We start from the raw sequence: 13307 nt of genomic DNA on the forward strand, positions 1-13307 counted from the left end.
TGAGAGCATTCCTGATGGCCACAATGGAAGTGGAGGAAGCAACAGGGACCAGCAGGAAGTGATGGAACATGGGGTGAATTCAAAGTCTTGGGAGTTAAGAACATAAGAACATAAGAGTTGCAACTGATAGGTCGAAGGGTTGACTTGTTCCACAATGGATCAAAGGCCCATGAACTGACCATCCAGTTTCCAGGAAGGCCACAAGATAGAGAGGTGTTTGGATGAGAAACTACGTTGTTCACCTTCACCATCTTCCCAGGCTATTGTTTCCAGTTTGCTGCCATCTTGTAATCCCATTTTGCTTACTGTATCTGGTCCTGCAGAACTTTGTGCAAAGCCTGGAGCTTCTGCGCAAGGTCATCTGCAGCTGGAACTACAGTGGCTAGCACCTCCTGAGGGAAAAACTGGGCCTAATATCCATAGTTGGCCATGAAAGGTGTCTGCTGAGTGGAGGAATGTACCACATTATTGTAGGTGAATTCTGCTATGGGAAGCAGGTTGAGCCAGTTGTCTTGTTGATGTTTCACAAATCACCTTGAGCATGGCATTAGTGCACTCGGTCCGGCCATCAGTTTGAGGGTGGGGAGTCAAGAAGAGATGTACCTGGGTTCCCAGGAGAGAGCACAGGGTTTGCCAAAACTGGGAGGGAAATTGGGTCCCATGGTCTGAAATTATGTGTTCTGACAGACCACAGTGCCAGAAGATGTTGTTCAAGTACAACCAGCTGGTGTCATGAGCAGAGGGAAGACCTGGGCATGGTATGAAGTGGGTCATCTTGGTGAGTAGGTCCACTGTTACCAGAATGTTTGTGTGGCTGTTGGACCTCAACAAGTTGGTGACGAAGTCCACAGATATGGTCTGCCAAGGGCCTGAGTGAGTGGGCAAGTGCTGCAGTAGACCAGTAGGTTTCCCTGGCTGGTTCCTGGCATGCTATCAGACTTCACAGGAGGCCGCACAGGAGGCCGTAACATCAGCCCAAATCCGCAGCCATCAAAACTCCTGAGTCAGGAGGTGAAAAGTTGTGCACCAGGTATAGGACATCTGCTTGTAAGGGCCCTTGGGACATAACGTCCTACCCTGGTGAGTGAGCATATTCATCTGTTCACATTCGTCTGTGCCTGTATCTTTACTTGGGAGTCACTGGGGGTCTGGGACTTCTTTGCAAAGGGGTCCAGATGCTGTTGATGTTCTATTCATTTCCTGAGTGAGGTGCACATGGGTGCAAGACTCCAGCAGCTACCACCAGTTGTAGTAATATAGCCCCAATAGTCCTACTTGAAGCATCAGCTTCTACAGAGAAGGACTGGTCAGTGTCTGGATATCACACGAGGGGCTTGGCCACAAATTGTCCCTTTAGGTATTGGAAAGCCCCTATTTTAGATTGGTGGGGCCTACAAGCTTCTCTCAGCTTGTATACGTAGGAGCTCGTGTGCCTAGCTCTGAAGTTTATAGTACAAGAAACTGAATGAAGAGAGTTAGGCTTGGAGTGAGAAATACCAAAAGGAAGGTGCACTTGTTCTTTTAGTGTGGATTCAAGAGTCAGCTGAAAAGTGGCTATATTACTGTCAAGACTCACTTGACCGGACAATAAGTACACTTGTTTGAAACAAAGATCTCTTTATTGAAGGCATAAGATGAATCAGGAACCACAGCAAGGAAAGTTCTGATTCCCAAATCAAACTATCCACAGTATGTCACACTCCCTCTGCCCCCCCTGAGCTAGCAGTTGCAACAGTTGTAAGAACAGCAAGCACTCAGCCTTCAGAAGCCAGACACAGAGGCCCTTTCTGCATGGGCGCTGTGCAGGGGTGTGTTGGCATAAACAATGCCAACGCACACACACCCCTGAGACCGTTCGCACAGACGGTCCCAGTAGGGCTGCAGGCAGCGGCGCAGCCTTCACACAGGCTGTGCTGTCGCTGAATGCCATACCTCGTCTCCTGGCTTCCGGCGCGTCACAGAGGCCAGGGGACACTCCCCCGCAGGCTGGAGCGGCGGCTCTGGAGTCGCAGGCCAGGGGGCGTGTCCCCTGGCCTCTGCGACGCGCTGGAAGCCTGGAGACAAGGTACGGCATTCAGCGATGGTGGTGGTGGGGAAATGGCGCCTTCCAGCCGCTGCCATTTGCACGGCAGAGGTTGGAAGACGCTGCTTTCGAAAAAACTCGCTCAGGGAGCGAGGTTCAGAAGCAGCGTCTTAGTGCCGCTTGGGGTTGGCGAGGCCGGCGCTGCCGTGCAAACCCCTCCCTAGGGACGCAGTTTTTAGCATCCCTGGGGCACTGTATTCCACCTGTGCGGAAACAGCCAGAGAGATAAGCACCTGGAGAAGAAACAGAAGAATTCATGCAGACAGTTACTACCCATCCCCCCTGAAACACAATGTTCACAATTACACTGATACATGCTTGGTGTACACATGTTTCTGTCTCATCCCCCTCACTGTACAGGTTGCTACTATACAAAGAATCCATTCCCCATATCAATTCACCCACTATAATGACACGGAAGGTAGCTATGATAAAAGAAAAATAGTGAATTTACATGAGATTTTGACCAGTAAATGAATACTTCAGCAACCATACGAAACAAGTCTTCAGCTTCAGGATTAGGTTCTTTTAGCCACTTTGCTCTGAAATTACATAAATGAAAAGCTTATTAAGTTTATATGGAAGACCAGCTTGGAAGGGAAATATATTTTCCCCTATCTTCTTCCCTTATTTTTCTCTTTGCCTACCCTGACAGTACCTGCAGCATCTCTTCTTTCTCTCACTCACATATCTATCCATTCACCTAATTCTGCCCGCTCTTTCCCCTATCTTTTTCTGTCGTCTTCTCTCATCCCCAGATTTTTTACCTTTTCTCCAGTTTTAGCTTCCCTCCCATCTTTTAACTTTTTAAGTCTGTTTCTCTCCACCCTCTTCCACACTGACAATAACTAAGGCTTGGAATCCTCCGAAGTGTTGGTTGCAGGCTTCTTCCAGGGTTGCAGAAAAACCCCTTCAGTTTATCCCAGATCCCATTTTCAGTCTACTCTCTATGGCCCAATTTAGAATTAGGTGTAATGATTACTGATTTGGATAAAGTAATGCATATAATTTTATAACAGTATATGTTAAAGAACCTAGATATGTATTAACAGTATTTCTCAGGTACAGTAATTTTTTCTACCTTTGTACCATATGAAGATGAGGGATGCAAATTTAGCTACAAAGATAGAAGAAATATTCATGCTCTGCTTTTTAAATAAACATGAAATTTTAGAATGTTTTATGCATACAACCTAAGATGTAGTCCAAAACATGCATCATACATGCATTCAATAGAAAACTCAGCTGTATCACTACATACTATCTGAAAAATCAAGTTCATATAAGGAAACCCTAAAAATGGCCAGCAGTTTTAGGAAGGGGCAATTTTGAGAGGAGCAATGGGAAAGGAGGGTTGGAGATGCTAGATTATAAAAAAAATCATCACACATCATTTAAAATGGTTGTGGGTTCCTTACAAGCATTTGTATAGTTTTCTGTTTAGAAAGTCAAATACAGAACTGTCATCTTACTTTTGTACTCTACTATAACACTTCATAAGATTGCTGTTATACAGCAGGGCTCCTGCCAAAATTAAATTTCTGCTATCTGCATCAAGAATCATTCTGTTCTATACTGGGCTCCTTTAAAATACTCCTATTCAAATCCTGGTAGCTGATTCCTCCTCTTATGACAGGACAGCAGCACTCACAAAAAGTATGAGGTCGAGAAATTGTTCCTTGTGCTAGTCACTTTAGATACCAGGTTAGAATCTATAGAATAATTTGTACTAGTACTATACTTGTACAATAATTCTTATAGATAACTGATTACACCTTTTCAGCATGGGTGTTCCCTAAACATAATTCAATAAACATTGAAGGTCTTTCTTGACCAGCACTCCACATACCTGTTGTAATCCACAAATCTTATCAGCAAAGGGTAGAAGGCATAAAGGTCCCTTGCTAGAGTAGTGAATTCATCTAGGATTAACAATTCTGCCTCAGACATGTCTCCTCTACCTTCTGCTCTTAAATGTTCTTCATCAGATATGACCATTGCTGCTTTTTTCTTCAATTTCTCCATCAGTGGCAGAAAATGACTTTTCAACAGCTGAGGCTTCACTTTGCTGATGATAGGCTGAGAAAACACTAGGTAGGGAACCCATTAATATTATACATCGTTCATTTGTTAAGCTAAAATCAAAGCCATTATTTCCCCAGTAGACCTTTAATGTTGGCTCCATTGCTTCCCACTCTTCACAGACTTTTCTGCTATTAGAAAAGATTGTGGTAATCTTTGATGTGTATGTAAACCTATTATATTCAGTTTATCTCCACTCATATCCAGGATTCTGACCCTTCCTACTACTCCCCCCCTCCCCCCCAGCTCCTTCTATTAAAAAGATAATCTAGAATTCCAGAGGATCTATCTTTCTGGCCTTGTCCTCTGCCATTGATTAAGCCAACAAGAATGCTGTTGCTAAAATAATCTCTATTCATATTTCTCAGTTTCTGTATAAATACAGTGCTCTTTCAGCTTATTACCCAAGGTAATACTGATCATTTAAAACAAATAGTGGAAACAAAGCAAAAGGGAAAAAAACAAGTACTGCATACTATTGTCTTATTATTTTACCTGCTAATTTCTTCATCCAAGCTCCTTCATCAATGCCCAGGTTATTATGTATGATTTTCAATATATTTCCTAGAAGAGTATTCATATGCTCTGAAGTCAAAGCTGTGCAGCACATTTCACTCCCGTCACGGTTGTTTTCTGGCCCATATTCCCACCAATGTGACATGTAGCTACACAGCATGGGCAAAACTACTTCCATAACATGAGGCATTTGGGTATAGCGGATGCCAGATTCTGCTAATTCCACGATTTCTTCCATTAGTTTCTCCAGGGAAGGAATGTTTGGACAAAGCTCTTCTACACTGTTTGGTAAGTTGAGACCTAGAAGAATCACATCACCATTAACAACAATTTAATAGCAATGATGAATAAACTCTGAATAAATTCTGATCAGCTCCCTCTTTCAATAAATATTTTGATATATCACTAGTGTTGTACCAAATTTGTCTGATATGTGGTTATTCATATTCACAACTTCTTATAAAAAAAACTGCCATTTAAAGGGTGCAAAAAAGTTAATTATTTTTTAAAGCTTCCCAGTTGTTCGTCTGCATTTTTGCATATTCTCAAATGTTGATTTATTAGCTCTGCTGCTTTCTCTCTTTCTCACAATACTAGAACCAGGGGGCATTCATTGAAAATGCTGGGGGGAAGAATTAGGACTAATAAAAGGAAACACTTCTTCACGCAACGTGTGATTGGTGTTTGGAATATGCTGCCACAGGAGGTGGTGATGGCCACTAACCTGGATAGCTTTAAAAAGGGCTTGGACAGATTTATGGAGGAGAAGTCAGTCTGCTTGGCTACCAATCTTGATCCTCCTTGATCTCAGATTGCAAATGCCTTAGCAGACCAGGTGCTCAGGAGCAGCAGCAGCAGAAGGCCATTGCTTTCACATCCTGCATGTGAGCTCCCAAAGGCACCTGGTGGGTCACTGCGAGTAGCAGAATGCTGGACTAGATGGACTCTGGTCTGATCCAGCAGGCTAGTTCTTATGTTCTTATGTTCTTATCTTGTTCATGAACTTTCTAGAGGCACCTGGTTGGCCACTATGTGAAAAGACTTCTGGGTCTTGATGGGTCTTCTTCTGATCCATCATGGCTTTTCTTACATTCACATCAGAGATTCAGTTTAAGTGGGTTTTAAGAGGAGCCAGCATGGTATAATGGTTAAGAGTGGTGAACTCTAATCTGGAGAACCAGGTTTGATTCCCTATTACATTACATCGGTGGCGGACTCTCATCTGGTGAACTGGATTTGTTTCCTTGCTCCTACACATGAAAGATGCTGGGTGACCTTGGGTTAGTCACAGTTCGTCAAAACTCTCTCAGCACCACCTACTTCACAAGTTGTCTATTGTGGGGATAGGAAGGGAAGGATTTTGTAACCCACTTTGAGACTCCTTACAGGAGAGAAAGGTGAAACAAAAAACCAAGTTCTTCTGTAGTAAAAGAGTGTGTGTGTGTGTGTGTGTGTGTGTGTGTGTGTGTGTGTGTGTGTGTGTGTGTGTGTGTGTGTGTTGAAAGCTCCTCAAAAGGTGTAAAAGTTTGTGAAACTTTACTAGTGTTACATATCACTTATATTTCAGTTAAAATACAATACTGTGACCCTTTAAATGAACCTATTTGAAAATAAACGAACCAAGATGAAATGAGATATTCAAAAACTCAAGTGGCTAATGAATAATAAACCCTTTGACAGACATTTGTAGTGAACTCTCACAACTATGAAGTTACCCACCCAAAATATCTGAAGCTGAAAATGAAAAATAAAAAATAAAAAGTATTTATTACATTTTGTGATAAAATTGGTCTATAAATAACAACTGCATGGAGCTTTTAACCATATAACCTAGAAGTAAGCCTTTTAATTTCACTGACATCTAAAACCCTATCATTTCTTATTTTATCTATTTTATCTATTTAAGATCTAACTCTAGAACCTTTTATGTCCTTGGAACTAAACTAATAGTAACTAGTAGCCATATACTTTGAGGAGGACCATAAAGTGAAAAGCACATATATAAGTTCAGGTATATATACAAATATTCAGCTTTCAACATAATTATGTAAGGAAGCATTCTGTGTACCTGCTCTTTCTGTTGCAGATTTGGTGTTGTAAATAGAATATGTGTTGTGTTTGTTCAGATGAGTTTCCAAAAATGCCACAGGAAAGGCACCAGCAAAAGCAGCTAAGCATTCTCCTAAAGCTGAGCGCTGCCTGAAAATTTAAACAGTCCTGTTACTACTTAATTATTATTACCATCTCTTAATTGAATACATTTACAGCTAGCTTAGAATCATTCCTATTTTATTTTTTATTGCAAACTTCACATTTTTGAGTATTATAAGTACTAACATAATAACTGGAAACCCAGGGGCGTAACGAGGCAGCCCTGGGCAAACTGTAGCCCTGGGCAAAACCTGAGTTGGGTGCCCCCCCCCATGGGCGTCCACTCTACCACGACCAAAAATTTTTTTGCACCAGGACATTAGAACACGCCGGGGAATGCCTTTTTAGACATATCAGCACCATGAATTTTCAGCATATCATCAGGAGACTGTCCTTATGCTACTCCCCAAGTTTGGTGAGGTTTGGTTCAAGGAGTCCAAAGTTATGGACTCCCAAAGGGGGTGCCCCCATCCCCTATTTTTTCAAAATGAAGCTAATTCAGCAGGAGATGGGGGCTACAGTTTTGAGGGTCCATAGCTTTTGGTCCCCCTGAGAACAGAAACCGCATAAACTCCTAAATTATCATCACGGCAGTCTCATGATGAGACCCTGAAAGTTTTGAGACTGTGCCTTCAGAAGTGTCCCCCCCCCCAGCCTGCAACCCCCATGGACAGCCAATGCAGAAAACTCAATGCAGAACAAAGATTAGCAGGCAAATTTCTGGGATGTTCCTGAAAGGAAGGGGCGCATTTTTGGATGTATCGGCACCAAAATTTTTCTTCAAGGGTATCATCTAGAAAATCCTCATTCCTTATGGTACTCCCCCTCTACTTTGCAGGTGCAGTTTGAATTTTGGGGGTCCAAAAGTTATGGACCTCGAAAGGGGTGCCCCATCCGCATCCATTCTTCTTGCTAAGGAGATTGGGGGCTACCCTTTTGAGGGTCCAAGCAATCCTTTGGACCCCCTGAACCAAACTGAACCAAACTTGGGGGGTGCCATCATCTCCAGTTGGTACCCTGAAATTTTGGTGCCGATACATCCAAAAATGCACCCCCTACAGGAACATCCCAGAAATTTGCCCAAGAATCTTTGTTCTTCATTGAGTTTTCTGCATTGCTGTCAATGGGGGTTGCAGGCTGTGGGGGGCACATTTCTGAAGGCACAGTCTCAAAACTTTTGGAGTCTCATCAGGGGACTGCTCTAATGATACCTCCCAAGTTTGGTGCAGTTTGGTTCAGGGGGGCCAAAGTTATGGACCATCAAAACTGTAGCCCCCATCTCCTATTAGCTCCCATTTGAAACAATGGGGGATGGGGGCACCCCCTTTGGGAGTCCATAACTTTGGACTCCCTGAACCAAACCTCACCAAACCTGGGGGGGTAGCATAAGGACAGTCTCCTGATGATACGCTGAAATTTCGGTGCCACTAGCCTAAAAACTACGCCCCCTGCAGGCCAAAAATGGAAAACCACTAAAATACCCAAAAACGAACCCAGCATTTTGATGCCCCCCACAAGGGGATGCCCTGGGCAGCTGCCCACCTTGCCAATGGGCATTACGCCAGTGTGGAAACCCCTCATGTAGATGGGCAAAGAATAGTCTTGGAACATATGAAGCGTGAATTACTAAAACAAAGAAAAATAATCAGTACTTTATTATTTTTTCTTTCAATGTCAAATAACCCCAGAGAGATTCCAAAGTTCAGTTTGTGTACTTTAAGCATTTCTATAGCTGCACTCACACAAGCCAATTTTTATTTCCATATTTTTAAAATAAAACCAGATCTGTCTTACCGCTCCACATAGATACTCTTGGTGGTTCCCAGAGCATATAAACTTGCCAATATTCTGTAACAAGAGACCTGAACATCCTCCACTAAAAAATGGAAAATAAAAGTGAGAACACATTTTATTGTACAGTATTTCACCACTCTGCAAAAAGTAGCTAAAAATGGATATAATCTCATTACAGTTTAATCTGCTTTAATTATTAAAGAGACCTAGTTTGCCCAGAACTCCACAAATGCTTGAGCCAGGAGATCAAGGGAGGGGGCGTAGTGGGGGAGGGCAGCTGCCCATGGGGGGGTGGGGAAAGGGTGGGCGGGCACAAAACTCAGATTTTGCACCGGGCTCCATTTTCCCTAGCTATACCTCTGTTCCAAACTCACTTCAAATTTGAGCATACATTATTGCACAGGTAATTAGGATGCATAGCTATTAATAGAGGACAATGGAGGGAAATGGTGCTTTGTTAGTTTTCTCTATGTCCTCTGAGTAATAAAGCTTTGCTGGTTACATTTTTATTAGTATTACGGTAATAAAAGTTATATAAAGAGTATACACCATTTCTAACTTTGATTTCTGGTGCTGGATCCTACATTTTTATTCTGTTAAATGGTTACATAAATCTTCCTCTCAAAGAAGAGAATTTTAGGACCCAATCCAATGTCAGGAAATTGATTTAGGGCTTACAGGGAGAATACAGAACACATCCTATGTTATCATAGCATAAAGTTATATATATAGCTGCATCATACAGATAGATTACAATATTTCATCATGCATTTCTTTTTTATTTCAAGTGATCTAGGCACTCTAAGCATAGACATTTCTCAGCCCTACTACTAGGAAACTTTTAACAAAAGATATCAAGGATTAAATTGGAGATTTTCTGCATGAAAAGTATGTGTTCTGGGTTGCTGGGTAGGCTGAATCTTAGGTGGAAAATCCATGAAAATTGTACCCTTCCTCTTTCATGAGAACTCTTGCAAGAGCACTTTTGGATTGTCTAGAATTAATGTTGGAATTCTGTCTTAAAACAGTCAGACAAATGTCTGACGCACAATGGCCATAAACAGTTAACTGTATCATTGCATATAATATTTTTTAAAAACCTACACTCTAATTATACCAACGCTAAACAGTACAGAGATTAAGTAGAAAATAACATCTAAACAATACCTACATATTAGGTCTTCTCCAAATTGATGCTGTCCAATGTGTTCAAATAAAGAAGATAGCACTGGCAGAAGAGCCACAGTGGTATAATTGATTATTTGTGTCACTCCTTTTGGTTGATTCCTGGTGTGTGTAAACTGGCCTTGCTTAAGGTTTTCCATTGTCTTCTCTAGATCTTCTGCTGCATTATCCAAAAATGTCCTCAGAGCCATCTTAACAATCTCGAGACCAGTCTTCATCACTGTTCTATATATTGCATGCCATAAAACATTATTACATTGTTATGAATTTAAATAATGCTTAATTAGTCCCTGAAAAATTTAAAATACAAGATTGAAGAAATTAGGAAACTACTGTACACTGCTGCAGAGCTCACTGGCATGGATCTTGACACTAACCTAGTACTTCACTGAGCAAAGTTTGAAACCTTCCTCCAGCCTAAGAAACCCTGCTCCAATTTAAGTGGCTCTTCCATTAGAAGAGGAGCTTGTTAAACAAGAGGAAGTCTCCTTAGATTAAAGGAAGATTCCTTGCTGGATTGTTGGTTGCATTAATCATAACTTTAAAAGGAGGAACCTTTCATGAACTTTTAAAATCATTTCTAATTGCCTCATAAAACAAGCAAAGTACAGGAATTCCAGAAATTCAGATAATAGGTACAGTATGGCTTGCCATTACGCATATATCTGTGTGATCATGCAATCATGCTTCCTGTGTGATCATGCAAGCATCCTTCCTGAGGAAAAAAATGTTGTTTATTTTACCCACAGATGGAATGTTTGGCAATCTCCAAGCTAGGATATCAATACTGGGCTCAAGTAATGGAACTAAAATACGGTATGGCCGGTTTTACGGGACTTCAGCATGGCTAGCATTGATCAAACGCACTACTGTGATGACTTCAAACTCCTCCCATTAGAAACCCCCCCCCCAAATGCTGTCCTCATCTGAGTTCACCATATGTCAAAGAATGAGACTGAATGTGTATGCTTAGTGACTGCCATTATAAGTGCATCTGAGTGGGGGGAGAAGGGGCATACTGGATACATATTATCACTATGAAAAATTTGGGAAAGTACAGATTGCAACACACACACACTCGTATCATGTGTGCATCAACATATAGTTCGCATAAAATCATACTAATTTAACAGAAGAATGTGGAAGGGAACTCTTGGCAAGGCAAAGCCACAGTAGAAGAACAGAACACAATCAATGCCATACATTCAAACCTATCTATTATAAAGAAGTATTATATAGCCAATTAGTTTTGGCCACTATTGACTTGTCTTGGAACTGAGATATTAATTGAATGAACTATGTTCGGGGTTTTACCTTGCATCCAGGGTCTGGCCCAAGATATGAAGACAGTTGACTATTGAAGTTGCATCATTTCCTGAGAATGAAAAAAAAAAGATTGCTTAAAATTATAGCATTCTTTTTAAGAAAAGAATTTTTGCATTTACAAACGGAAAAATACACACTAGGAAGAAGAATCGTCTGATTTTTAATATTCTAGTACAGGGGTAGGGAACCTGCAGCTCTCCAGATGTTCAGGAACTACAATTCCCATCAGCCTCAACCAATTGGCCATGCTGGTAGGGGCTGATGGGAATTGTAGTTCCTGAACATCTGGAGAGCCGCAGGTTCCCTACCCCTGTTCTAGTAGAACATTTTACAATATTGTTTCAATCTTTTTAGCTGACAACAAAAACAGAACACACCACAAATGGCTAAAGCAAATAAAGCATATTTCATTAATATGCAGAGCAATTTAAAGAGCATTTAATGTGGTTTGGTGGCTGAAGAAAAAAACTGCATCCCTTCATATAGTGGCAATCTTGAAGTTCTACCTAAAACAAACTCCAGTGATCATTCCCCACTCTTTGTAAAATTAATTATAGAAGACATAAATTGCTACTATGTATCACTACCTAATGAGTATTATCTGGACAGAAGGGGAGGGATGTAAAGAGTGATTGTACCTTGAGTGAGTACTTGCCCATGGTGGCCTATGTTACTTATTCTGGCCTTACCCCCTTTGGCAGTCTGACTCTTGTTGGGCTGCTTCAAGGGGGTATGGTCAGCCTGTATGAACTGGAAAGAGGCATTCCAGACATTTGGCACCTTCTTCCAGTGAAATTACTTTAATGTACTATTGTGGAGAAAGTTAGAGTGCTTACTTACTTTTTGTAGAAGAATTAAGTGAAAACATATAGAATTTTCATCACATATGTTATTCAAGTGCAAGTCACCATAAAATAGAGGTGTGCACCATATATATATATATGGTGTTTTTCGGATTCGGCTTTAAAAGACCCAGAAAATTTCAGGGAGAAAAGCCAGAACTCCATGCTGGCATTTTTGGCATTTGGAGAATTTGGGGGATCTTTTAAAGCTGTATTCAAAAAATTCCCAGTTGCAGGGCTGAATGTAGGGATCAGCTCAGTTCTGCTGGCTACCCCACTGGGTCTGAAGCCTGTTGGGGCTTGTTAGGCAGCAGGGGAGAGCTGTGTGCTTCGGAGGCAGTGGGATAAGATAGCTGAAAGTTGAAAAAGAGGGATGGGACAGCTGAAAGTTTTTAAAAAGCAAAACAATTTTTTTGTCTTTTTTAGGCTTTGACTATTTAGCTCTGCATGGATAGCATTTTTGGCAGAAAAAAAGGCAAAATGGCTTTTCGGGGGAAAGGGTTGACTTGACTTTATCTGAATACACAGCCCTACTATGAAAACATAAACTACAGTTCAGCTATATATAATAATTTCTAGGTCCTTCTGACTGCATTACAAAAATTAAATGTGCTTAGATGCTCCCTATTAAATCAAAGGAATGTCAAATTCTTTGCTGAATTGTACCTTAGTGTATAGTAGTCTGTTGCTTGAATCCAATGGAGCATTTCCAAAGGTATTCCCCCTTTCTTCAAAGAGCAACATTAGAGATCAGCATTTTGGATAGCAGTGGGAGGGTGAGAAAATTGCATTCTATAGGCGAAAATCCTTCTACCCACAGAAATATCCTTTTGGATTTCAGCTACTTTGAAGTAGAAAATGCTATGGCTAAGATCCAAGGAGCTACATAGGTTCATGGAAAAAACTTCTGTCTTTCAAAACTGTGCTGAGTTTACATATAGCATATGAAGAAACTTGACTAGTTGGAATAGATTTACTTCACAAATTCTGAAGTATAACAGCAAAGTGGAATTAAATAATTCATTGTTGTGGTTGCATTAATGAAATCATACAAAAATTATCTTTTTAACTGTAAATTAATGTAAGACTAGTCAGATGGATTCCATATTTTCTTAAATCAGCAAGTATTAATGTTTCTATCTGAAAGTTTTCAATGTGATAAGGACATTTGTGTGCGTGTGTGTGTGCGTGTGTGATCCAGTAGATAACACAACTTGATGGAGAAGAAAAAAACTATGTAACTTAATTCTTTTTTGTCTGCCATCAAGTCACATCTGACTTATGGTGACCCTGTAGGGTTTCAAGGCAAGAAATGTTGAGAGGTGGTT

General features: G+C 41.0%; 1 protein-coding gene across 1 annotated transcript in view; it reads right to left on the reverse strand.

The window, feature by feature from the left end:
• The window catches only part of RYR2 (ryanodine receptor 2), a 464284-nt gene that overhangs the window by 114826 nt on the left and 336151 nt on the right, over positions 1-13307 (reverse strand). Inside the window, exons 65-71 of the mRNA XM_048485659.1 lie at positions 11126-11186; positions 9798-10036; positions 8627-8708; positions 6750-6880; positions 4661-4981; positions 3933-4173; positions 2538-2625 (exon numbers count right to left, since the gene is read on the reverse strand). Coding sequence (XP_048341616.1) covers positions 2538-2625; positions 3933-4173; positions 4661-4981; positions 6750-6880; positions 8627-8708; positions 9798-10036; positions 11126-11186 — 1163 coding nt within the window. The remainder of the gene's footprint in view (positions 1-2537; positions 2626-3932; positions 4174-4660; positions 4982-6749; positions 6881-8626; positions 8709-9797; positions 10037-11125; positions 11187-13307) is intronic.

The sequence above is a fragment of the Sphaerodactylus townsendi genome, linkage group LG01 (assembly GCF_021028975.2).
Source record: "Sphaerodactylus townsendi isolate TG3544 linkage group LG01, MPM_Stown_v2.3, whole genome shotgun sequence".
Taxonomy (NCBI): Eukaryota; Metazoa; Chordata; class Lepidosauria; order Squamata; family Sphaerodactylidae; genus Sphaerodactylus; species Sphaerodactylus townsendi.